At 42.9% G+C, this 26,237-nt stretch overlaps 2 protein-coding genes across 4 annotated transcripts in view; one reads left to right on the top strand and one right to left on the bottom strand.

Moving 5' to 3' along the window:
- TRDMT1 (tRNA aspartic acid methyltransferase 1) overlaps window positions 1-16,478 on the bottom strand; it is a 43,237-nt gene extending 26,759 nt beyond the window's left edge. The window contains exon 1 of one of the 3 annotated variants that reach the window (XM_080581469.1): window positions 16,460-16,478. Coding sequence is in view for 1 of the 3 variants with exons in the window: in XM_080581467.1 (XP_080437593.1) it covers window positions 3,344-3,407 (64 nt within the window). In the remaining 2 variants the exon portion in view is untranslated. Of the gene's footprint in view, window positions 1-3,343; window positions 4,249-6,589; window positions 7,037-16,459 lie in introns of those variants that run through there. The other 2 variants (XM_080581468.1, XM_080581467.1) reach the window with 2 other exon arrangements.
- A 1,214-nt stretch (window positions 16,479-17,692) lies between these two features.
- VIM (vimentin) lies at window positions 17,693-25,999 on the top strand. The gene is made up of 9 exons (XM_080581464.1): window positions 17,693-18,423; window positions 18,517-18,577; window positions 22,545-22,640; window positions 22,783-22,944; window positions 23,391-23,516; window positions 24,236-24,456; window positions 24,547-24,590; window positions 24,997-25,082; window positions 25,634-25,999. Exons 1-9 carry the CDS (start codon window positions 17,879-17,881, stop codon window positions 25,673-25,675), a joined length of 1,383 nt encoding a protein of 460 aa, XP_080437590.1. The 5' UTR covers window positions 17,693-17,878; the 3' UTR covers window positions 25,676-25,999.
- The last annotated feature ends 238 nt before the right edge of the window (window positions 26,000-26,237 follow it).

Below are 26,237 nucleotides of genomic sequence, written 5' to 3'. Positions count from 1 at the left end.
TGCCCAAAAGAACCTGAGTCAACTACACATCAATAATTTCTACATACAGCAGTATGTAGAAATAGAGGAAGACTTGGATACAAACTTCTGTGCATCTATTGAAATTCATTTATTTCTTAGTGTAGGTGAGGACAATCTAAAAAACAATTGTGCATTACTTGTTGCCAAATGCATTCTACTTTAATGACAACCGCCAAAACAACGAACATCCTCATCCTGCAAACCCAATTATACGCTGTCCTAGAATTAAGTTTATAAAACAATCCTGCCAAAAAGGACATCAAGGTAAAAAAAAGAAAGCCACAGGTTTCCTGGAAAATACCTATTTGCCATTGAAAACACTGACAATTACACAGAAAAAAATACAAGGTTGGATCAGTGCTGCTGAACATAACTGGCCAAAAAACTGGCTGTGTAACAGAGCCAGGAACCAACACTGAGAGAGAAGTTGCCAGAACTACAGAATCCATGTTGCAGAACAAGTAGCTCTCCCGGAGAGGCTGCACAGAAGTATTTTATGTTTTCTCTCTTTTCTAAATGATTCTGTTGTTCTTGGCTGTGTAGATTCAATAGAAACCATACCAAGAAAATAGAGTATTGCGCAAAACCTTCATCTCTCATGCATCTGGCTTATAAAAGCACTCACGAAATGGAGGGCTTTCCTTCAAGCTTCATATTTATATGAAAAAAAGCCTGCTAAATGACATCCAAAAAATTGTACGAGAGACATCCTCAAATAGCATGGTTTCAGATACACATATAGGCCTAAAACATATAAGAAATCCTATTATTATAATACAAAAAGTACTTTCAAAGGAACATTCACTTTGCTGTTTGATTTCCACATAAAAGCAAACACTTAAATCCTCTTGACTTTACTTTCTTCCTCTATAAACTAAGAAAACTGAATCCAGATGTCTAAAAAACTGAAAAAGAAAAAGCAGAAGAGATCAAAACGCCTGACTGTATCAGTATTCCTGAATGCAATTCAATTCATCAAAACCAGTTTTATATAGTGGCCTGCCATTAAATATATAATTCAGTGCAAATTATATATACCCTTTCATTCAGTTGCCTATTAGCTTTCACTAGACTTGAAATAAGATTCTCATCTTATTGGAAATAAATTTACCCTTCTGGGAAGCAATACAAATGCTTTGGTTAATTCTTTCACTCTCCAAACTATGCAAGATATAAAGGATATATACATTTCCAAGCCTTGGCATGTCCCCTGTGGCATCATTCAATCAGTATATCTTTTGGATACAAGTTTACAAGTATTCTGATAATCTTCTAAGGCTGCATTTCCAATATCCCCATTCCCTAAGTATTTTCTTGTGTTGCAAATGGTGTTTTCCTAGTTGGAGATGGATGGCTACAGGATATCACATCTGGCATTACAATGCATTAATCACTGCAGAACACAACTGAACATTCACAAGACGCCTATTATTGTGTTAAGAACAGAGACAGGTGACATTCAGTAAATATTTGTTATACACATACAAAAACCAACACATGACAAGCTGAGTAAGGGCCATGGTGTAGGCTAAGTTTCAGGAATCTGTCCACTTTCTATGGAGATATGGAAACTGTCTGGAATCGTAGAATGGTTTGGGTGGGAAGGGACCTTAAAGATCATTTAATTCCACCCCCCTGCAAACCGTCCCTGCGTGTCTGTAACACATAGTTCCCCACCACTTTAAGGAACAAGACTACAAGAAAAGTGTTATCGTTACCGCCATACTCTCTCTTGATTCCACAAAGCCTCCAAAATCTACAGCTCTGTACCCAGATATATTTTGCTCTTAACACTCAAAAGGATGTGTTTGGAAATAAGGAACACACATTACTTCAACAGGTGGTTAGGATTATTTACAATAACAATGAGGGTACCTATTTTGGTATACAATGTATTTTTACATATTATACGTATACAAAACATACATAAACATTCAAGCAAAAATTATACAGTAGAAAAATGCCTCACTGACAACAGTTTAAGTGAATGAATGATGCTAAGTGGACTCTACCCTAAGCATGATCTTTTAGTATTACACAGCTCACTGGAAGAAAAAGATAAAGTGAGTTTTCACCTGATGTTTTTAGGACAATGCTCTCTGCTGTACAGAGTAACAGAAGGGCTGTTAATAATTATGAAAGGTTTAGTATTTGAAGGACTGTAGTTGTAATTAAAATTATTATCGTGATCATTGTAAATGATACAGATTTGTGTTGACACCTGGACTGAGCACAGTAACAAAGCCCAGGGTGCTTTACAAAGGAGCTCAATAACCCTAGCTCAATTTTTTTTATTTGAGAAAGCCAAGTCACAAAGAGTCTATGGGACTTGGTGAAGGTCACCCAGGCCACGGCTTTTACAATTTAAAATAAATAAAATTCTTCTCCAGTGTTCCTGATACCAGATCAAAAACTCACCCAGGCACATGATCTAGCATGAACTCACAATATCAGCTCACGTGTTATATTCGATTTTCATCTTTAGAAAATATCAGTTATTCACCAAATTACATGAGACAGTGATATGGTTTAGTGGAGGACTTGTTAGTGTTAGGTCAGAGGCTGGACTAGGTGATCTTGGAGGTCTCTTCCATCCTCGATGATTCTGTGATTCTGTACTGAAAGATGAAAACACTGAGTCTACCTGCACGCCTATGGGATAACCTGGCTAATTTGTCTGTGCGCCTGTATGACCCTGATCCCATTTGCAGCAGGGGCACGCCAGCAGATGAAGGATCACATACTAATGCGTGCAAAATCAGGGTTTTCCTGAGAGCAGGTACCTGGGCTGAGGCAGGACCACAGATCCCTCACCTCCATCCCGGTACTCTCTGGGCGCATGGTGCTACCCAGCGGGCCACAACCACTTCGGGGCACTGCCCTGTTTACAGCCGTGGACCACTGACACAAACACCTCACTAGCCACAACCCAGCTGCCACCTCCCCTTACAACTCGCCCCCACGGCCACCTCACGGGCACAGCCCCCTCCCCGGCCCCCCACCGCTTTCCTGCCCCTGGAGAAGGGGAGGACGCGCCTGGAGGCTGGGGGATGAGGGGACAGGCTAGGAGATGAGAGGAGAAGCCGTGCCTCCACCCAGGGCTTCCTCCCTCCCTCCCTTCCCCACGGTGCTTGTGCAAGACGGCGGGGCTAGGGCAGGCGCTGAGGAGAGGGGCTGAGCAGAGGGGCCATCTTAGCCCGCCCCGTCGAGAAGATGGCGCCCTCCGCAGCCCCCCGGGGGTCGGGGGCGCAGCGGGAAGATGGCGCCCTCGCGGGGGAAGGGGAAGGGGGGCCCCGAGGAAGGCGCTGGCGGCGGCGGGTACCTCTCAGGGCCTGGTGCATGCCCCCGATGCCGCTGTACAGCTCCAGCACCCGCAGCGCCGCCATCCCGCAGCGCACGGCTCGGCCCCGCCGGCCGCCTCCCCGAGCGCCGCCCGCCCGTTCCGCTGCTCTTTCGTTCCCACTCCGCTCGCTCAAGGGCTGCCGGCTTCGTGGGGCGCTGCTAATTGCTCATTAAACCCCAAAACGGGCTGGAGCCCCGTGGGGGAAGCCACATGCTAGCACAGCCAGTCCCTCGCCTACGTGGGGAAGCCGGTCGTGTGGGTGAAATCAGCACAGGGCGTGCTGGAAGGGCAGGCTGAGGGCAGAAATTGATTAGGGTGGCTTGTGCCTTGCAAACGAGGCAGGGCTCTTACTGTCTCCCCAAGCCCAGCCTGTCAGCAGGAACCCCGGAGGCTGCTTCCCAAACTATGCAGGCCAGGCATGGGGAGAGAAGGGAAAAAGGGCCCCCAAAAGGGCTGTGCCCGCCCGCTGGGGATGGTGCCTGTCTGCTGTCCGGCTGGGCAGCTGATGCTAATGGCATGTGGCAATTCTGCCGGCCTAAGCGTTTGTCTTATTTTTGCAGGAGTGATTTTAGTCTGCAGGGATGGTTTGAAAAGCCGTTTCAAAGCCCACACTGCTGGTGGAACAGGAAGGAAGGAAATAACTGATGAAACTCTCCTAATTTGTCTTAACACTATGAAATTGCTTTCTCTAAATTAAAAAGGAAGAGATGACTCAAAGACATAGTTGCCCCTGAAAAGCAGTTAGTTTGTAACAAGAAATGTCAGACAGATGCATTTACATGTACCTACAAAACCCAAAGAGTAAATATACTGCGCAGTACAATGTGGGTTACCTACCTCACACAAGTAAAGATATTCACCTGTGCCGAAGTTCGAAGATTTAGATTCTGAAGTGAAGATGAAACATGAAAAAAAAAAACCAAAATCTGAAAATGTTTCTCTAATCATTTCTTAAGTTAATTATATTTTTGTGGAGCCTCCTAGAAACCTGTCAAAAATAAGGTGGATTTCAGGAGTGTTTGTTTTTCCTTAGCATCTGCCTCATGCAGCCTGTCATAGTAACTCCTATCTCTTGTCTTTTGGTGGAGGCAGAATTTTTAGCTGAAAGTGGAGGGTGAACCAGAAAGAGATCTGCCGTCTTTCAACATACTTATCCAGAATATGGGACTCATCCACTGTGGAAAACAGTAGAATCAGAAACATGATTCAAAGCAAGAATATTAGCCCTCCCAGCATTTTTTTTGAAACAGTTCTGTCATTCCCTGTGGATCTTCATCATCAGAGTCTGGGGCTGCTGATTTATTTGCCAGCCATGGAAGTAAGCATGTGACTAAGAAAAGAAGCCTGAGGTCTATTTCGACAATTTCTGAAAGGAAGTGTAGCGGCTGAGGTACCAAAGAGGAGAGCAGTGCACATTACAAGAAGTGGCAAGACAGGTAGCATGCACAGGCAGTGGGTGAAGAACTGAGAAAGGCGGCTGAATCACATGGCTTAACAAAACAGGGAATATTCTGGCTGGAGAAAACAGTTGTCAGACAAAGGTAATGAGGAAGACTGAAGAAAAGGATTCAGGATGATGATGATGGCTGTGATGAGCAAGGTTGTTCTCAGCTAAGAAGATAAACATCAGTAGGAGCCCATCAAAATACAAGAAACAAGGTAAAGGTAAAGAAAAATGAAGCTTTTAGACTACTGAGATTAGTAAAGCCGATTAATGAATTTTAGCTCCTTGTGTTACTAGTTCAACAATCTATATACATCACAGCAAAGCTAAATATTGTAATGAGGGCTTTAGGCAGTCACAAGCAGTTCATTTGTTTGGAGCTGCCCAGTATCTGGAGCTATTAAAGCTACAGAGGAACAATATTTCCTTATATCAGAAGGGAAGACATACTTGAGCCCCGTTTTTCCCTCTCCTTTCCCTGATTCCAAAGTATTCTTGCCATTCATGTGGCAAAGGTAGAGTCAAGTGGAGAAAGTAGCAGATACATTTTTGCCATACTGGTGAGAGTGGAGCATTCCCTGCTCAGGGGAAATTCTCCACCTACCTCCTCTACCAGGCATCCTCTGTGTAGTAAACCATAGAATCTGATCAACAAGCCTCCACTCTGGCAACAAAGAAATTCATAAACTAGGCCAAGGTTTCATTAGCTTAAATTTGCAAAGAATAGGAAACACCAAAATCTCCCTTGTGTTCATTTTTAAACAAATGCCAATAATCAGTTTTATAATTCTGTGTAATGGCATCTGCCCTAGCCTGGTTCTCCTTATTAATTGACAGCTATGAAAAGGACCAAAACCAAATCAGAGACTCTGGAAACAGTTACTTCTAGTACACTTCCTTTATAAATGTAAAGACAGCATAAAAATAACTGTAAGTTTTTTATCAGACCTTTTATAATAAAATTTATAGTGTTTATTTCAGAGATTGAGAAGCACCAAGATCACTGGTCGCTCGTACCTTTGTTCTTAAAAAAAAAGCTGAAGCATTGCAAGAGCGAGTGTGCCCTGTGAAAGTGATTGTTCATAGCTAAGTTAGAAAAATCTTGATAACACATGTTGCCACTACCATGGGGCAGGCTAAATGGTTGCTCTCTCTTGGTCTTGTGGCCTGGCAGCAGCCAGATGTCTGCAAAATTTCCCAACTGAATCTCTCTGACTAACTGAAATTTGGGTATTGTTACAACTCTTTCTTCGCTTTGTGCATATAGGATGGATAGGATTCCTGTAAATCTCAAACAATATTTAATTTGATTAACAGAGGAAATTAATAACAAGAGTTCAAGTCCAATATCTGCCTTCAGGCCCTATTCTACTCTCAGTAAAGGTATTTGTACAGCTCCTTAAGACTTCAAGGGAAGAAGTTTGTTCTATGACTCTTCCAGTTTTGGCTTTCTGATAAGGGATTTCAGATTCTTCAGCTCTTAACTCTCAATGTTATTTGGACACAGTTATTGACTGTTTCATGTATCAGTTATGCCTCAGCAATACACCTGGCTTTAAATAAGAAATGCTAGGCTTTTATAAAGAAAAGTTAGTTTATTCTAAATGAACACATCTACAGAACTATGATAATGCATTGACGAAGCATCTATTTTCTCGACTGACAGATGTTTATAGTAAAATATATTTTAAGCAAACTGATCATTAAATGACATTTCTAAAGCCAAGACATCAGCATATGATACTAGCATTTTCATTGAGACAGCTTTGGAAAACTCCTGCCTCCTAGCAACTGGCAGCATTTCCTCAGTTCAGAAGTTTCCGAAGTTTGCCCACATCTCTGATGACTGGTGTGATACAGGTAATCATGCTAGATCTGAAACTGTTGTCCTGGTAACCAGTAAACACATCCAGTGAAATAGACGCATGTGGTAAGAGGAACACGCAGGGGAAACCACTGCAATATTTTTTCTTCTTGCAATGCTTTCGAATTGTTAAAACTGTTACAATTACCGATGCTGCAAAATAACATCACAGAAACAAGAAACATGCAAAAACACCGCTTTAGGATTCTGTATTTCACTGTAGCAGCAACTGGAATTTAAAATGACAAACTGTGACAGGGCCATGCACACTCTTGTGCTCAAAGAAAAAAGAATTTCCACTGTTGTATTTATATAGTTCACACCAGCAACAAATACATGAAACAACCCCACACACAACATTTTATAGGCACCTTAGGCCTTCTGCAGTTTTCAAGTCTTCTCCTGCAGTTCCTCCCTGCCATCCCATCTGCAGGGAGCAGTGACTAACAGTCCAGCAAGGCGTCCATCTGCACCCATCTGTGAGCAGAAGGTCGCCAGTCTGCAATGCATGTCACAGGGTTTTATTGTTGCCGCAACGCCGTAGCTGTATCAATTGCTTCAAGTTTCCTTTGAATGTAATCCCTCACTGTAAAGCCACATAGTGGAAGCTAGTAGATCTGTACTTTGAAGTGTTTGTGAGCATTTCCTCTATATGCAAAAATGGAAAGAGAACAAGAAAAATCTCTCTCTGCTGACATGCCAAGTGTTTAAAAGTGCATTAAAGCTGCAGTACAAGCAAATATTGTTGGTGGTTGAATGACAAACAAGGTTACTCGTGTCTGAAAGTTCAGTATAACCTACTAAATACCTAAATGAGGATCAGAAAAATTATACAGACATCTCAGCTGTCTAGAAGAGAAGCTCAAGTTCTGGGTCAGAAATCACAGTGGCTAGGAAGGAATGCTAGGCATGTCATACCCTTGCGATGCAATCACTGATTGAAAAAGTTCACTGAGAATGTCTAGCATAAATTATTGTTTCCATAACCATTGGCCCAGTATGTTACTAATACTGAAAACCTTTTGCAGTTTATCAAAATTGAGCTGTACTAGACGTAATGTTTCATGAGGGATTTTATCAGACTTGGTTTCTGATGAAGTGTTGCTCGGTAAAGTTAGCTTTCAGCCGCCAACATGGCATTTCTAGGAACCGTGCTGGGCTGTGCCAGTATGTCCAAAGAAGCCTACGATTTTCATTTATAATCCTACACATCTGCAAGACTAGAAGTGAAACCCACATCAAGCTAGGTTTGTTAGCCTCTCCCAACCCGTTTCTAAGCACTCTATACAGGGAAAATGTATATAACTGAAATTATTTAGAAGAGCCATCAAACACAAATATTTATAGCCTTTCTATTTTCAGACATATTAATCTCATTTCAAGATTTTATTTTTAGGTTCTGGAGTTATGCATGTACTCTGTAGGGAATAAGGAATAAAAAAGACATTGCTTCTCTAATTAATTCATTACCTTCCTGGTTGAAATAAATATAAACAAATCTGGCCTGTTTGTTATGTTTGGCCTGCAATGGTAACCCTGGCTGGATGAGAGGCATTATGTCAACATAGTGTTGTTGACTTTCTTGTTGTACTTACACATTCCAACACCTGGCCAAAAATAAAGGATTAAAAAAAAAAAAAAAAGTGTCTAGTAAGCAAGATATATCTCTATATAAAATCTTTGCTGGACTGAACAAAACAGAATCTGAGCTCTACAAGTCCTGCTGCAGTCAGCCAAAAGATTTCTGTTGCAGCGAATTTGTTTTGAGTCAGACCTTGAAGGGTCACAGGAAACTGGTGGCAGCAGACCCACGGTCAGGCATTGGTTCAAGGAGGGATCTGTTCAAGCCACTCCCTCAGGACGAGCTGATGGCATGGGAGATCCCAGCTCGCTTGCAGAGCAGGAGGAGATGGTAACACATCCTCAGCTCTCTCGGAGGAGGGGGGATGAGGGTAAAGAGACAGATGAGTGCAGACGGCAAGCCTGGATGTGCTCCTTACCTTTTTTGCTTAAGGCAGGAGTTTTAATCTCCAGCATCCCCATATGGTGTGCATAGTATATAGTATATAGAATGACAAACTGAGAAAGACTTGTAGCTATACATTGGCATTGATCGTGCCTTTGGTCACAAACCCATCTACTATCACCTAAAGCTTTTGCATACCCCAGGCTTGTCTTTTTTTTAAAGAGTTCTTCCCCTGCCCAAACTTCGCTTTTTCATTCAGCCCCACGTGATGATTTTAATCTTTGAGTAAGCCTGTAGCTGGCACAGGAAATGAGATGCCTTACGCTGGTCACCATGGTGGTAGGATTTCAGTAGTAGGGTGTTTCCTCCGGAGAGGAAGAAAATCTTTAATGCAGCCACAGCAGAGCTGTAACTGCAGACTTACTGAGCTATCTTGAAACCACAAATGCACGCACTGAGGACTACAAAACCTGCCCAAGAGGTTGAGCGCACGGTGCCTCTGCAGCACTCTTCCACCTTGGTTACATTACTGGCACTTTGCAAATGAGTTACTTCAAAACTAGTTTAAGTCCTTTTGGTATATCACTTAAAACTGCAATTGTAGGAGTGACTGCTGTGTAAATATTCTCATTTTTATTTATTTATTTTTTCACTACATTTGTGTCTACAGGTGTCTGTCAAGCATACCAATACACTAAAGCTTAGCAGCTGGGACATAGCTCCATTCTACCAGAAACTCTCTTAGAAAATAGTCTATAGAAAAGCACAGGTTTGAAGAAGTTGTGAGATTATGTAAAGGTAAAATGGAATTGAGGATAAATTGAAAATCCTGTAAAATCTTGTAAAAATTTCCAACTAAAACAGAAATGTGTCACTTTTGGCTGCTAGGTTTGTTTGGATCCTTTTTCCCAATTAAATGTTGCCTCAGGTAAGAACGAAAAGCTTTGGGTCTTCCTAAAGCTGAAACAAACCTTTTTTAGAAAAAGGGCTATGAATTTAAAACATTAATTTTGCTGAGACAGCCTAGAGACAGCAGCACAAATAAACCTAACCTAAATGGGTTAAGAAAGCCTAAAATAGTTCTTTCTGAAGAAGGGAAGTCTTCTTGCACAAGACATATGCCAGTATAGACTGGCAGTGTCAATATTCATCTGTAGGGAGTTGGGCTGATTTAAGACTCCAGCAAATGTTTCACATAATTCATAAGAGAAATACAATGGGATATTGTTGGAATTGTCTATCAGGGACCCTGCACAGCAGCCAAAGTCCCTGAGGATGACTTCATTGCAGAAACAGTGCCAAGTCACATATAGCACTCATCTCCTATGCTATAGAGCACAGTTGTTCAAAAATCAGAAAAGTAATGCAGTTAAACACAAGTCATTAATTAACCTACATTATGCATACATCCCATTGTCAGTACCAGTCCAGGCACCACAAATATTATAGTACAAATAGTATTATGCCCTTGAGAGAATTCATTTACAGAATATATCTCTAGGCTTCTCTTGATACTATAGAAGTTGATGATTTTAGGAATACATCTGTTGGACAACAGCATTATTACCATATTCACAGTAATCCCGTCCTCAGCCTTTGACAGATCTGGCCTGCATGTTGTTTCATTACCTAGAAGGCTCTTTCATTACGCAGGAAGTTATTTCATCCTGCTGTGCTTTGGACTTGGGTTGTAGGCTTAGTAACCTCCATGTTGTGGAGCTTATGGGAAATGGATATTTCATGTCAGATATGCAGCCACAAACACTGGCAAAAGTCTAAGAGTCAACACCAATAAAGCATTTGCAAAGCTCCTAAATAGTTTCTATGTCCTTCCTCCAGTCATTCTGCACAGGCATTAACTCCTTCCTACTCAATGACCATAAGCAAGAGCCAAATTATCAAAGAAAATTTCAGGTATATTGTGAGTCCGTGTTTGTAATGGAAAGCAGGACACCTTTCCACCCGAAAAATACGGACTCTCCACTCTTCTAGATACTTTCTCGTTTCCTTCTCCAACCATATGCACCATCTGCTTTATATGTATTTAATACTTTTTCTACTCCAATCCCTGTAGTGTAAAATTTTATTTTTTATTTTTGCATACTACCAGCTTAAATCTGGATCATCTTCCCTCTTCAACCCCATCTGGACAGAGCATATTTATGCTTGGAGATTAAGCATAGAACTGGCATGTAAAAGCAACTCATCTTAGAAACTCGGTCTTCTCAGCTTTGGGGTGTGCAAGCCACGTCCTCGTCCCTTTGTAAGAAGCTAACTAATCCCAGAGTGGCTAACACAATGTACAGTCAGTTTATGAGACTCATTGGAACCAAGGATTTGGCACAAGAGCTCGAACTGAGGAATCCAGTAAAAACTTGGCCCTCAGCTAGTACTTTTCTGCTTGTCCTGGGCATCTCAAAGGAAGAATTGAACAATTGCAGCACGTAATTAATAATTCCATTGCCGTGTCCTGCCCCTTCCTCAAAAAGAACATCATCATTTCCTGGTATATCATGGCAAAGAAAACATTAGGCTATTTATGCTTTGTGTAAGTGATGGAACTGGGGGAGAGAGAAGAATGAAATCACTCCCCAGATTTAATTGTTTTTTGGCTAGAGGAGCCCTTTAAGCAGTTTGCTTTGAAAAAGCTTGGCCAAAAAGAAGTAGTAAATGTGTAACTGACAGGGTTCATTAATGGCATACTAGAATCACTTCTTTTAGCTTTTTCCGAAAGAGAGAATGGATGGATGAATGGATGGATGACTCAAGTTTGAAAAGGTTTGCAATCTCAAAATTTAAAACAGCAATCCCAGACAAATTCGTATTCATGGTTCCCCATTGTAATGTGACAAATGAATGTTCATCCATGCTGTTGACTTCTACCTGTGCCAACAGCTGACTGCAGGGATAACAACTGAGTACTGTTCTTGATAGCAAAGCCAAGACAGCGAAGTCAACAATGTGGCAAAGGACGGAAAGAAAAAGCATTTTACAAAGCCTCTACTGAAAGCTTGAACTGACTATGAAGAAAAATCCTTTACTTAAGTTAAAAAGGCTTTATAAAGTGTCCATCATGATCTTTGAGTAGTTCCTTGGGGAAAAAAGGGGGAATAAAAGAAAAAAAAAAGACTATTTAGTCATCAAAATGCACTGTGAAATTGTTTGCATCGATACTGAAGGAAGGTATTCCAGAAGAAATCATCTTCAAACAAATATTTACAACAGTCTTTTATTCCATTTGTGAGACTCCCTCAAAACAAGAAGCACGGTTATAACTAAAGCTACGTGAACAAGTTCCACTATTAGGTATCAGGGTGAGATGTGAACAGTGCTGAAAGAATTTCTTCCCATTCTTTCCTCAGTTCATTTGTGATGAGCTAGGCAAGCTTTGCACCATACAATGTGAGTTCCACCAGATCAAAGAATCTGAGGCTGGAAGACACATTAGTAAGCATGGGGAGGGGGCAGGGGGAACACGACACTGACAGAGTCGGCCTTCAGCAAAACATTGCTTTTCTTGTCAGCAATCGCTAGCTCCTCCAGTTTTGTATCAGTCCACAAGACTGAACCATGAAGAAGAGCAACAATAATTAATCTCTGTCTTTCCTGTATTTTCTCCCGGATGATTTAATGTTTCTTCAAGCTCTGGAAGCATAAAGTGAAATTCATTTTTTCTCCTCCAGCCTTTCTTTTCTATGTTCCTGTACATCATCTCTTTAAGTATTCAACACATGCCCAAGTATTTATTGAATCTGGTTTTTTGTTTGTTTGTTTTGTTTTGTTTTTTCTTTTTTCGGTGTAGGATTATGGGGTAATCCCTTTCAGCTAATAACACTTCATGTCCTACATCTTCTCTCGCCCCCATTTTCCCCATCTTGCTACGCTGTAATTTAACTCAGTGCAGCATTCATCTACTCCTCATTTTTCCACTCAGTCCATGTGATTTGAGTATTGACATCTTTCTGCTACTGAATGTGGTACCTTTTCCTCTCTCTCAAAAATGTGAAGACATGGTCTCTGATTATACCATGTTCATTTAATCTGATGTCTTCCTCAGTCTGTGATTTCTGTTGCCCTTTTCACTGCCATCATTTCTCCGTTGTGTGCCTTGTTTTCTTCTGTATGTACATCTACATGACCATCCAAACACCCATTTTCTTATTCCTACCACAATAAATCTCTTACAAAAACCCAGTTTCTCTAAGTAAAAAGGACTTTCAAGCTTTTAAAAGATGATTGGGTCAAATTAACAGTATTAACACTCTCATTTATATTCAAAATCCTCATGCACTTCTCTTGTTCTTTTGCCCTCTGAATGAGTTTTGCCTGATTTGTCTTTGGCAAAATGCAAGCTTCATGAAATAAGGAAGTCGAACAGCTGAAATTTCAAATTACCTAGGTTTGAACACCCAAATCAAGACTGAGGCACTTGGCACGGTCTGGAAATTAGTTCTGCTTAAACAGTTTCAGGTTGAGCGTCAAACCTTAAAGCATGCCATGCCTCTTGTCAGTTTGGAAAATCTTGGCCTTTACATCCCAGTCATTGCTAAAGATACTGTTGAGAGTCATCAGCTAGTGCTGTTGCTATTAAATGCAGTGATTCAGAGTATACAGGTTTTTTTTTTTTCTTTCTTATTTTTTAAGGGATGGATTACACTAATCGCTAGACCTATGAAAGAGCTGAAAAACTTCAATTTCTCTCCACTACATTGCTGGAATTGTGCATGCTGTTTGAGACAACATGGGACTCAGGCAGAGGGCCATACTGGCTTTGAAAATGCCTACCTGATTTGGTAAAAGAGGGACAAAAGGATACAGAAAATACCCTGTTCTGGCAACTAGAAACCATAGTAGAGGGAACTTTATGCACGACAATAATAACATAATGCAACTGGGTGGCATGAGTCATGCTTAGAACACTTCCCTAGTGATGAAAGACTTACCAGTTTCATATAGATCATTTTACATTAAAATATAATATTGCAGAGAGACGTGGTTAGTTTTGAGTATATAACCTAGTCATTTCCTTGAAAAAATCAGTAGCTACTCACAGACATTTGGTATGTTTTGTAACAATGACAACTACCGTAGGCAATACAACTTTAAAAATAAATTTCATAGAAGAATTTTCAATGTATTTTTTAAGACCATAATTTGTCAAGAAGGTCACTCAGAAAGGGAGACTTAAATGCCCAAACACTTATGTGTTAGCCTCGTGGTGTTCCAAAAACCCAAATCAGCTGCTCTCTGGCAGCGTGTAGGGAGAAGCAATCTCTGGGTTCAGAAACAGATGACTTCTCTCTGGGCTCAGATGGGTTGCCCTCAGCTAGCTTGTCCAAATGCTGAACCAAGGCACAGTGAGTACAGTGAGTACGGGCCTTTCTGAACCAAGGCACAGCAAGTACAGTGAGTACTGGCCTTTCCTGGGGGCTCCCTGTCACACTCAGCCCCCAGTTAGAGTGAGGGACAGCCCCAGCTGAAGATTTACAACCAGAATTTACAATTTTTTTTTTTTTTTTTTTGGAAATGGGAACCTAAGACTTTTCTGCTTTCAAAACCTGAGAAGTCTGAGTCTTCTCAAACCACAGCTGAAGGATGAAGTGCTCTTTTTCACTAGAAGTTGCAGCATTCACTCAAGTAGCAGGCCACAGGGCTTGCTGTGTCTGAGTATTATGGAGATTCCCTATTCAGTTGCTGCAGGACATTAACACTCTTTCATGTCCTCCTGTTATAGCGAGTCCCTCTTGCACGGAGCATGTTCAATATTCATGGGAGCAGAGGAAGTGCAAAGGAATGCCTCTACAGCCCAGTGCCTTCCAGTCCTTGCTCCCAAAAGGATTTAATTAAGGATGCTTTATGGAACTGACAGACAAAGTGGTTGCATTTGCATAGCAGGATATTTTTGGTGGATATTTTACATTTAAGGGTCATTACATACTTTCTAGAAAAAAAAAAACAACGAGCATTTCATATTGTAAGGCAGAATCTTCACTGAAAGTGCAGAAATCTAATTAATGAAATGAGTCAAATCTGTTTAGTTTATAATAATAGGAAAGTACATTCAATATTTGGACGAAATTTCTCTAGTTTCTTGCTGTTTAAATCAAATAACAAATGAAAATAATGTGAATTTCATTATTTTCAGTGATGTTTTCAGACCAACACCTACTTGTCAGAGAAGTTCTGACTGTTACAAAGGATTTTTCATTCTTAGTGTAACAGATTTTCAGTGTAAAATAGTTTAGGCATCTGCACTCTCTCCCTATGCATACCCTTTTTCCCTGTTAATGAAAGTTAAGCAACAATCCAGTTTTTTTTTGCTACACTTATAGGCACTGATTCTGTATTTATTCTTGGCTGTGAACCAAGACATCAATTCTCTGGCCAAAAAAATAAAAAAATAAAAATTAAGAAGGCCAAAAACAAATGTAGCAGCCGAAAGGCTCACAAGAAAAATACAAATTTCCTTTTCAGAGTGCCATTGGCTTTCTTCTGATCTACCTCTGCAGAGGTAAGTGGCAGCAGGCTGAACAGCAGCTGGCCTGGCTGAGCACTGAATTGCAAAGGAAGGCAATGAACAATGCAGGTGATCCTTCATTAATAGACCAGTCTATGAATAATCCCCTACGTGGCGTTTAGTGATGTTATTAGCTGTGTATCCTTCATGTAAGAAGTGGTCAAGATCCTGACTGGCCAGGGTCTCCAAGAGTCCCATGGCACTTTCTTTAAAATTAGGCCTATTACTGTGGTTTTATTTCAGTTCAAACAAGTACACTCTCCATGATTTTTACAGCTATGCTGAGATACCTTTGCTGCCAAGTACTGTGGAGATCTTTCTGCATTTCAAGAGCCCAGTTTTTGTTCCCCTTTGGGTTTGGGATGCAAATATAGGTTATGTTTATCACAGCCTTACAAGAAACTTGGAGCTTCCTCCATTTCTGCACCTGTGTTAAATGCCAACCAGCAAAAGGCACTTTAGAGTTTATTGTAAGTCTGACAACTGACAATATCCTAACATTTTTAGGAAAATTTCACAGTGAGAAACAGCAATGAGGCAGGTAGCCAAGAGTACATATGGTAGCATTGGCATAAACATATGGAAATTACGTTCGAAACAAGGGGGAAGGAGGTCATATTTATTTACCAGAACAAACACTTCCCTGAATTTTAGGGGCAAAGCATTTTCTGAAAGAAGGATGACAGTTGCATGTGTGTGCCATAAAAGGTTTTGTGGAGTAGAAACAAGTTGTGGTCTATTAAGAGAAACAGATTGAGCATGGCGCACCTTTCAAAAACCAACAATCTGTTACAACTATCGGCGCTGCTGAGTAAAGCGTCTTTACTCTGTGAGGCTGTATGCTATGTGCCGCTTTACTTTTTGCCTGCTCATACAAGAAGCGTGTACTTTTGTGCCAGGACTCACAGAGCCTTATAGCTCAAACTTGATGGCTTGAACAAAGCACTGTCAGAGGACCGAAGAGCCAGACAGCCTCAGGAAGGCTGAATGGCCCCTACCTCCTATTCAGGGCGTGAATGAAGCAGGCTGTAGGCTAGGACTCATGCTGCAAGCACTTCAGTAGCTCAACCTTGTCAGCTTCATTGTTGCTACTAAGCTTCTGTGCACGACAAAGAAAATTACCGACATTTAGACACAAACTGTATTCCTTTACTTCTTGTTGCCATCAAACTAAAACACACCAAAAGCAAACAAACAAAAAAAAATTAATAAAATATATAGGCTTCAATTCTTCCTCGTAAGGTACAATACCTGAAGCAGAATAGCTGTGTTCACTGTGAATTGGGGTAAGAAAATGACCTTACCGTCTGCCCACTGCTCGTGTTCAGGTTTATCAGAATTTCCAGTGCAGATACTTGCTTCTGCAGGACTGCGAGTTGAAAAGAATTAAAAATCAGTGGTAGTTTTGCATCCCATAAGTGCTGAAGGAATACATTACAGTTAATATCTCTACGCTATATCAGTCACTTCCTATCACAAAGAGGAAAAATGTGTCACTTATGAGATATGTCACTGCAGGATTGCTCCCTAGAGAACATGCCTCATGCTTTGGCCAGTCAAGTTTTATACTCTCTAAATGATATGGGCTTCCATCATCTCCCTTAAATTACTTCTGCATTCATGCTGAAAATGATCTTGGGGAGTGTTCTTACTGCTACTCAGTCTAGTTTTTCTCTGCCACATGCTATGCCCTGTACTACCAACATCTCTCTTCTCTACCGCTGGGCAGCCCCAGTTGGGTAGCACCACTGCTCTGGAAACACTGGGATTTTTGCCTGGCCTTTGAGGCTATTTGGGGATCAAGTCTAGTGAACAGTTATCATTCGGAGAGGGGCCTTCCGAGGACTCTGGTGGTTTGCCTACTGAAATTAAAAGCAAAAGCCTATTAAAAAGCCTTGGCTAAAACCAAGCCTGCTGCTATCCTAGTTGTTACAGGGATTGTGTCCAAAAGCACAGCGAGATCCCGCTTGCAGCTATCTCAGTATCATCCTGGCATCCACACTAAAAACCAGCCCCGGCCTGGGGCCGCGGTTACCCGAGGGCCAGACCCGAGTGGATGGAGGACACCATGAAGTGCTGTGAAGTGAGGAGGACACCGTGAAGTGCTGTGGACACCGTGAAGTGCCGTGTGTGCGCTGAGGTAGCTGAGGGGGCTGCTCGTGACAAAGGAAGACAGAAACGTTTCATTTTTCTGCTTGTGCTGGACGTTTGGCAGCCCTCTGTGCAGAGTTAGCATCACTCTCCCCTAACCTTCCTGTCTTTCAGAAAGTTAAGAAAGAGGGAAAACCAAAAAAAAAAAAAAAAAAAAAAACCACACACACCAAAAAAAACGGTTTCTCAGAAAGACTCAGCGCTACGTGTACAGCCCCAGCGCGGGCTCCGGGCTTTCCATACCCGCCCTCCAAATCACTGCGCCGGCTCCAGAGGGGGCGTGGGGGGTCGGGGCAGCCACAGCCCCCCCTCGGCAGCCCGCGGGTGCCGCCCCCCGCCCCGCTTTGCGCCGCCAGGAGCCCCCCGCCCCGTCCCCCCCCCCGGGCCGTGCCGTCCCCTCCCCGCGGGCCGGGCGCGGCCATTGGCGGCGGGCGGCTCGGGGCGGGCCCGGCGCCGCCTCAAAAGATGGGGCCCGGGCGGGGGCCACCGCCCTTCTCCTCAGAGCTTCGCCTCGCCTCAGCTCCCCGCCGGATTACAAAGCCCGCTTCTTCTTCTCCGCCGCCGCTACCGCCATGAGCATCAGCAGCAAGAACTCCTCGTACCGCCGCATGTTCGGCGGGGGCAGCCGGCCCGGCACGTCGAGCCGCTACGTGACGAGCAGCAGCAGCCGGTACTCGCTGGGCAGCTCGCTGCGACCCAGCAGCGCCCGCTTCGTGTCCGCCTCGCCCGGCGGCATGTACGCCACCAAGGCCACCTCGGTGCGGCTGCGGAGCAGCATGCCGCCCATGCGGCTCCACGACGCCGTGGACTTCACGCTGGCCGACGCCATCAACACGGAGTTCAAGGCGAACCGCACCAACGAGAAGGTGGAGCTGCAGGAGCTCAACGACCGCTTCGCCAACTACATCGACAAGGTGCGCTTCTTGGAGCAGCAGAACAAGATCCTGCTGGCCGAGCTGGAGCAGCTCAAGGGCAAGGGCACGTCCCGCCTGGGCGACCTGTACGAGGAGGAGATGCGGGAGCTGCGCCGGCAGGTGGACCAGCTCACCAACGACAAGGCGCGGGTGGAGGTGGAGCGGGACAACCTGGCCGACGACATCATGAGGCTGAGGGAGAAGTGAGTGGGGCCTGAGGGGGGGGGCACGGGAGGGGAGGGGAGGGCAGGGCAGGGCCCGCCGGGCGGCCCCTCACCGTGTCTCGCCGCTTGCAGGTTGCAGGAGGAGATGCTGCAGCGGGAGGAGGCGGAGAACACCCTGCAGTCCTTCAGGCAGGTCGGTGCGGGGAGCCCCGGGCTGGGGGAGGCGGGGAGAGGCCGGGGGGGGGGGGGCGGGGGGCCGCGGCCCCACACAAAGGAGCCGCCGCGGTTCTCACGCGGGGCCGCCCCGTTGGCTTTAGGGGACCCCAAAAGGGAGGGGGGAGGCCATTGTCTGGCTTGATCCGAGTCTGGCCGGTGTTACAAAAGCGCTCCGATGTGGAATCGCTTTCCGAGCCAATAAAAGCGAAAGGGAGCAGCCATCTGCTCGCTTGGCTGAAGGGTATTAATGGTTTCTATGGGATTCACCGAGGAATGCAGATAGAGGCATTACGGCGAGTGTGGCGGCAGCGGATTGGGATAATAGACCCCTTTGTGTCGGAGGGGGGGCGCAGGGGGCTGCATTCTTACCGAGCGTGTAATGTTGCGGGCACATTTCGAGGGAGAAGTGTCTGACGTGTGTGGGGCTGAGGTTTTGTACAAGGCAGAGCTCCCTTTTGGTGAATCGCATCGCTCGGTGCCCTACCAGAAAACTGTTTCAAATTTAGCCCCTCGTATCGGTGGTGTCTGCTGATTGGAAACAGGCGATTCGTTCCTGGGGTAAGTTCACAGCAGTCAAGTTGTATTCTTCTGATGTCTGTTAGGAATGTGGTGTTTCATCCTGTGTAAACCAAGGCGTTAATGTCAGAAACAATCTGCACTGGAGTTTAGTCTCTGTAAGGAAGCTACAGTGTTGGCCAGATGAACTAAAACCCAAGCGGCGGCCAGAACCAGCTGTGTAGTGTTCAAAAAGTACTGAGCTCAGGCTTTGATTTGCGCAAAAACAGCTTTTGGCTTGGATTAAGCCTTGTTTGGACTAGGAGATATTTAGGAATGTGCCTTCTCAAAACAAGTTATCTTCCCTAAAACCGCTGCGTTGCTAGTACTCCTCCTAGCTGGAACTGACCGCCCAGTATCTCCAGCACTGACTGACTTAGTCTCAGAGCTGTTCAGTCTCAGAGCTCTTCGTAGGCATTGGTAGATATCACCATTCAGGAAGTCACCGTCTGATTTTCAATATTTCCCTGAGCAAAGCTTTTGACTACACTATAACTGTAGTCTGAGACCAGGTGTCTTAATGAGATAGTGTGGAAATTGAGACACCTACTCTCATTTGGCCTGGGAATTCAGTGCCTGCCACCATTCTGGGCACTGAAGTTTGAAACAATTTAAGACACTGCCTTAACTACAGTTGCTGAATTACTAGTGCTAAGCCAATTTAAAGTAGTGTGAAGTTCAGTGCAAAACCATTTCTCTTTTTTGTTCTAGAGAATCTAATCTATTCAGATTGATTCAGTCAGAAGATTCTTTGACTTAAGGCTAACTTAATCTTGCATACTTACCTGGTGCACTCCAAGGCACATCTACCTCTATCTCAAACCAATTAAGCTTTGTGAAGGCTCCAGGCTTTTCAGCGAGCTTGGCTTTGTGCATATCCCATATTCATTATCCACTTCTCTGCGCTGCAGTGAGGGCTCATTCAGAAGCTCGGCCTCCAGCTGGTCTGTGGCAGCAGTGCAGCTTGAACTGTACCCGTTTAACTTCTAAGGTGTAGCTTATGTGTAAGAACTACAGATCAGTCTGTTGAAGCGCTCACTAATCCACTCATGATATAAATAGTACATACTAGAGAGTATGACTTGAACCAGAGTAACACCTGACTTTTACTTGCCACAAAACAGTAGGTTTATCATGAAGCTTTTGAAGACTAAGTATGTTTCAGCGTAAGTGGTTCTAACATGTGAAATGCAGTTCATACAATGCTGAAGCTGAAACATCCTCATGTGCTTACCATTGGGGGGGGGGGGGGAAATGTGTTGATTATTAAACCATTATGTTCTGGCACTCAAAGGGTCTATATGCTTAGATTTGGAATGCTTCAGGAGATGCTTCGCTGTTCTGATGGATCTTCAAATTTACCTTACTGGAGCAGTTGTACACTTCAGTATTTTAAAAGAAAGTGAACAACTATTTGAACTTTAACTCGCATGTCCAAAAGCTGCGTACTTGAGACTGTTTAACTGAGAGGTATTGAATTAAAATTTAAATTTCCTGAAGAAAAGACAAGTGAGTTTTCACATGTGCTGCAGGGTGTTCTACATAAAATAAACCTGGAGGTTCGGTGACTTCAGAACAAGAGAGGCATTGTAATTAGTGAGAAAGTCACTGCAGCTTTGTCAACTACCCCAGCAGCAAGGAAAATAACCTGACCCTATGGCAAGACTAATGGGTCAGCTCCTGGCTAATGAGAGCTTTTTCTGAAATCAGCAAGCACATTCAACCCTCCGATGTGGCTGGCATTAAAGAATCTCTTAGGATAAAATCAATGCACAGTTCAATTACTTGTATGCACGACTTAAACCTCGCTCAGGCTATAAATAGCTTATTCATTTACATGGCTCTCTATCCATCTAGGAAATAGGGAGTGCAGAAGTGCATCTAACTTAATGAAAATGAATGTAGTAAAATATGTTGCATATTGAATGAGCCTTTAACTTAAGATGCTTTCTATTATGAGCTGCTAAAAATTCTGTAATTCCTCAGGTCCAGGAAAAAATCAGTCTTCAGTATTCAGATATTTTTTTAAGATCCTCTGGAAAGTCTTTAAAAGTGTGTTTAATCATGTAAACATATTAGGTCATAGTCGTGTAGCTTCCTTCCAGAATGATCTTCAAGTTTTTTGGGAGGAGAACAAATGAATTAAGGACTTTTCTCTGGACTGGAAAACAGAGCCAAGATGAACTGTGGGTGTACAACTGGAGTTGGTAGGGAAATTGCCTCATAACACATCAAGGGGCGTTCTGCTGGGAAAGAACACCAGAGAACTCTTCTGGTGCAAGAACTTCATCCCTGAATAGCAATAACACAAGGAATGGCTTTCTAGTAGCCGAAAGAAAACAGTTCCATATTCAAAGGTGCCGTAACAGTGAGCACCGCTGATTAAGAATGCTTATGCTCTGGACAAATCCAGAAAGGCTTTAAAGCAGGCTGTGAAAACCTGAGACTTAGGCTAATACCATAGGAGCACAAGCATGCAGCCAGTATGAAAGGATCAGTCTTCCCCTTTAGAAATGAATTGTTTTACTTGGGTGTTAAAAATGTAAGAAGTTACCAATCAGTGGTTAGGCTTCAGTTATGTTTTGAACGAATTCAAGCTGCTCCCACGTAGCATTTATGACCTATCTTCTGTTGTGCCTTAAATGAATTTTTGCTGTTGATTAAGACTATCTCCGTCCAGCAAAAGGTGGAGTCTTTGCCAGCTAACTTGAGGGTGTAGGCAACGATGACTAACTCAGTTTGTGTTTGTACTCATACCTTCTTTTTCTCAGGGGAGATCTGGTGAACTACATGCGGTAGTACTGGCCTGCAGTTCCTATATATATTTTTCTGGCTTTAACAGTATTTTCAAGCTGTGGTCTGTGGACCCAAGGGGCTCTATGGTTGGTCACTGAGGAGTCCATAGGAGATGAACAAGAAGTTAAGCTCCCTGGTAGGCATGTGGGCACATGGGTTACACTTTTAAGCCCCACTGGAAAGGTGGAAGCCTAAAAATTGAAAGACTAACTTCTTGTTTTCAGTGGTGTCAAGCTAAAAGAGCTTAGCACTCACTTGTAATGTAGGTATGTGCTATATCTTTGAGCAGGGTTTACATCCACCATGATCTGTGCGTTCTTGGTTGTGGTTAGCAATACCATAGCAAAGGTGACATCTTCATATACTGTGTAGCTACCAAAGTTGTGATAAAGGTGCATATAATTGTCTCTGAAGCTGGGGTAGGAGTTGGCAAAAAGATGGAGGTTTTTGATGGTTTTCGAGGTCTTGATTTCATGTTGTCTTGCCAAGAAACTTGGATGTAGGAAGATCTGTGTGCTACTGAACTTGCCATAGAAGATTCCATGACACAACAGTTCTGTAAGATTGCTAATCGGCCTTCTCTCTTTCATCAGGATGTTGACAATGCCTCTCTGGCACGCCTTGATCTTGAGCGCAAAGTTGAGTCACTGCAAGAAGAGATTGTCTTCTTGAAGAAGCTTCATGATGAGGTAAGTTGAAAAATGAGGTCTGTGATTGTGTGCTGTTGGTCAGGTGAGCAAGTAAACGCTTTGCTGGTTCTGGCCCGGAGTCCTAACCTGTATATGTTGTGTACGTTATCAGATATTAACTGAGTGTCCACTTCTCTCTAAGGAAATCCGAGAACTGCAGGCCCAACTCCAGGAACAGCACATCCAGATTGATATGGATGTTTCCAAGCCTGATCTTACTGCTGCCCTGCGTGATGTTCGCCAACAGTACGAAAGCGTTGCTGCTAAGAATCTTCAGGAAGCTGAAGAGTGGTACAAGTCCAAAGTAAGTAAAAATCTGTTGCTGGATTGTTCAGATTCAGCAGGCACTCAAATTAACTTTAGCTAACAGCTTTGCTGTTTGTTTTGGACACTAGTACAGCTATGGAACAGGGTAGTCTTTAAACTCCTGGTCTGTGAAGAGCTGGAAAAATCAATGTTTGCCATAAACACAGCATTAAACTAAAGGGCTTGTATTTCTATTCTGGTAGCTGAGGGCAGCTGTTGATGGTATACTGGAGAAAGAAATAATGAATGGGTGAAAAGATGATGAAAAGATGATAAAACATCTTACTATTCCTATAGGATTATTATGTGCAATGTTAATGTTTAAGTGTCTCAGGTGTTAGGGCTTGAAATAGATTCAGCTGCCTCCAAATTCTGTGTCTAAAAATAGTATGTTAAACCATTTCTGTTGAAGTATTTTGCTAACCAAACTGGGGATTTCCACAGTTTGCAGATCTCTCTGAAGCTGCTAACAGGAACAACGATGCCCTGCGTCAGGCCAAACAAGAAGCTAATGAATACCGCAGACAGATTCAGTCTCTCACCTGCGAAGTTGATGCCCTTAAAGGAAGCGTAAGTAGAAGACAGCAGTTGTTGGGATGCTCTTCCCACTGCAGCTCTGAGCACTGTGCTGTAGCTCGATGGATAGATGTGACTGCAGCTGATCTCCCATGCAAGACAACAGCACACCAGTGCTTCCTGAAAAAGATGCCGTGGGTTCCATTTGCCTGCGTGGGCTACAGTGCACTAGTCAGATTGATGCACCGAACTAGTCTGTCTTCAGGTGTAAACAATACAAAATGAGTTCATACTCTTGCCATAATATTCACTGTTCGTATAATGCTTCCTGAGAGTGTTTATCACTTGTCTGTCAGGTACAGCTGAAGCAATACAAAAAGCCTGAGGCAGTAGCAGGGAGGAGGTGCAGATCTTGCTGTTGCTGGAAGCTGGCTGCCTGAAAGGCTGGCTTAAAATAGATTTAACTACACCTGTAAATCCCCTTGCTGAGTGCTGTCTGCATGCTGACTTGTAGTGCAAGTGTTAGACTTACTGTAAGGGTTTGATTTGCTATCTAGTAGAATAAATGTGGCGCACCTCTGATCAAGCAGTAGAATAACACCCCAACTTTTCAAGGGGAGAATAAGGAGATACATTTAGGACATGCCTGGTCATTTTCAGAAAGGACACTAATGTAATTCAGCTGCCCTTTTTTTCTTGAAATCTTCCAGGCCTTGAGGGTAGGGAGGAGTGGATGAACTGCAGCAGTGCCTTATCTTGTTATTCTCTTCCAGAATGAATCCCTGGAGCGCCAGATGCGTGAAATGGAGGAGAATTTTGCTCTTGAAGCTGCTAACTACCAAGACACTATTGGCCGTCTGCAAGATGAGATTCAGAACATGAAGGAAGAAATGGCTCGCCATCTTCGTGAGTACCAGGACCTGCTGAATGTAAAGATGGCTCTTGATATTGAGATTGCCACCTACAGAAAACTGCTGGAGGGAGAAGAGAGCAGGTAAAAATCCCATGCAGACACTTCTCTAAACAGTAATTGCTAGAAGATACTCTGTACCCGTGTCTGACTTGATTAATTTTTTTTCTTCAGGATTAACATGCCTATTCCAACCTTTGCTTCTTTGAACCTGAGAGGTAAGCTGCTTCACTTCGTTCATTCCTGGCAGCCTTTTCTTTAGCACAGGTCCTGGATAGTTCCCTCAACTCCAGTGTTTCAACTGGTATAAATACAGTCGTGTATGAATGTTATTACATATACAACTACAATGTTTGCACTTAACCTTGGATGGGAGGAGGTACTTTGTTCCTGGATGCAGGCATTATAAGTATCAGTACATAGCAACTGATTGCTTTAGGTCTCTGCTGAGATTCTTTAGAAGGAATCAGAAGAGAATAGGGAAGATTCATTTTTCATTCAAAGAGCAGAAGACTTCCCACTGTATTAAATTGGGATTCTGAAAGTACATCCTAAACTGTTATTCCTCATTTCTTTGAGGAGGAATTTCGTCTAAACTATTGGTAATCTATTTTTGTTCTGCAGAAACCAACATTGAGTCTCAGCCAATGGTTGACACTCACTCAAAGAGGACACTTCTAATTAAGACCGTGGAAACTAGAGATGGACAGGTTGGTAGTAACTTCTGGCTTTATTCCTAGCACAGCTGGTTGCTTTGTACAGTGCTGTAACTTGGGCTGCTGGTCAGCACAGCCTGTATATGGTATTAAGCATTGAGGAGAACAGCAACTGGGGCAGTCCAAGCTGCATGGTTTTACATGCAGATGTAGCAAATGGATTTCCATGAACAGATCACAAAATTCATCTGAGAATAAAAACTTGAGTAGCTGCCAGCTTCCTGTTTAGAGAGAATTTTCTGAGAATTGCTAATTCATCTGAACTTAAGAGACTTCTCTCACCACCAGAGGAAAAGTGGCACTAAACCAGAAATACTAACTACAGGCAAGACACTGCTTTCAGACCAAGTCAAAGTTTTAACGATTTCTTCACCCCATTAACCAACTAGAACTTCTCATTTATAATTGACGGTTAATATCTGTTGGTTCACTTCTGTGCTACTAGTTCCAATTCTAACTCTTCAACTGTCTTGGTACTTAAACTTAACACAAGTTAAACTTAACTATACTTGATACTTAACACAAGTCTCTCTCCTTTTCAACAGGTTATTAATGAAACTTCCCAGCACCATGATGACTTGGAGTAAAGCTGAAGTGAAGTTGCAAACTTAGTGCAGGAGAAATTCTTACCAGCAAGGTTTTAAAAAGTCCATGTCTTAAAGGAAGAAACAGCTTTCAAGTGCCTTTCTGCAGTTTTTCCATGAGCGCAAGATTATTATGCTAGGAAATAGGTCTTAGATCTTGCAAACTGACTCTCCCTGAAGGATTAGAGTTTACAATGGAGTCTAGTTTACAAATAGCAATATCTTGTGCTGCAATACTGTTTTTAAGTATCTGAATTCAATAAAACTGCTTTTTCCAGCACAGTATGAGCAACCTGTCGCTACTTCAATAAATCTTTGGAAAATGGCTCTTGATGTGTTCTAATTTAACTTCATGACTTTCTGCAAAGCCATAACTTAATGCTGGAATTACTATACGGTTGACGGCTCCAGTACTGGTTGTGTGAAATGTTGTTTTTTCAGATTAACTAGATAAACTGTCTTCCCATTTACTGCTTAGGTATTGGAACCAACTAAAATGGACTATAACTGGCAGATGCATAATGTATTATGATATTTCTTATCAGTTGAATAAAATGATACTTCA

The sequence above is a fragment of the Anser brachyrhynchus genome (genome assembly GCF_964034855.1).
Source record: "Anser brachyrhynchus genome assembly, chromosome: 2".
Classification (NCBI taxonomy): Eukaryota; Metazoa; Chordata; class Aves; order Anseriformes; family Anatidae; genus Anser; species Anser brachyrhynchus.
This window is presented reverse-complemented; position numbering and strand designations above follow the sequence as displayed.

Coding starts and splice junctions, on each gene's coding strand:
- VIM (XM_080581464.1), top strand. CDS start 17,879: ATGAGCATCAGCAGCAAGAACTCCTCGTACCGCCGCATGTTCGGCGGG. Junction 18,578..22,544: donor CCCTGCAGTCCTTCAGGCAG/GTCGGTGCGGGG, acceptor CTCTTTCATCAG/GATGTTGACAATGCCTCTCT. Junction 24,457..24,546: donor CTGGAGGGAGAAGAGAGCAG/GTAAAAATCCCA, acceptor TTTTTTCTTCAG/GATTAACATGCCTATTCCAA.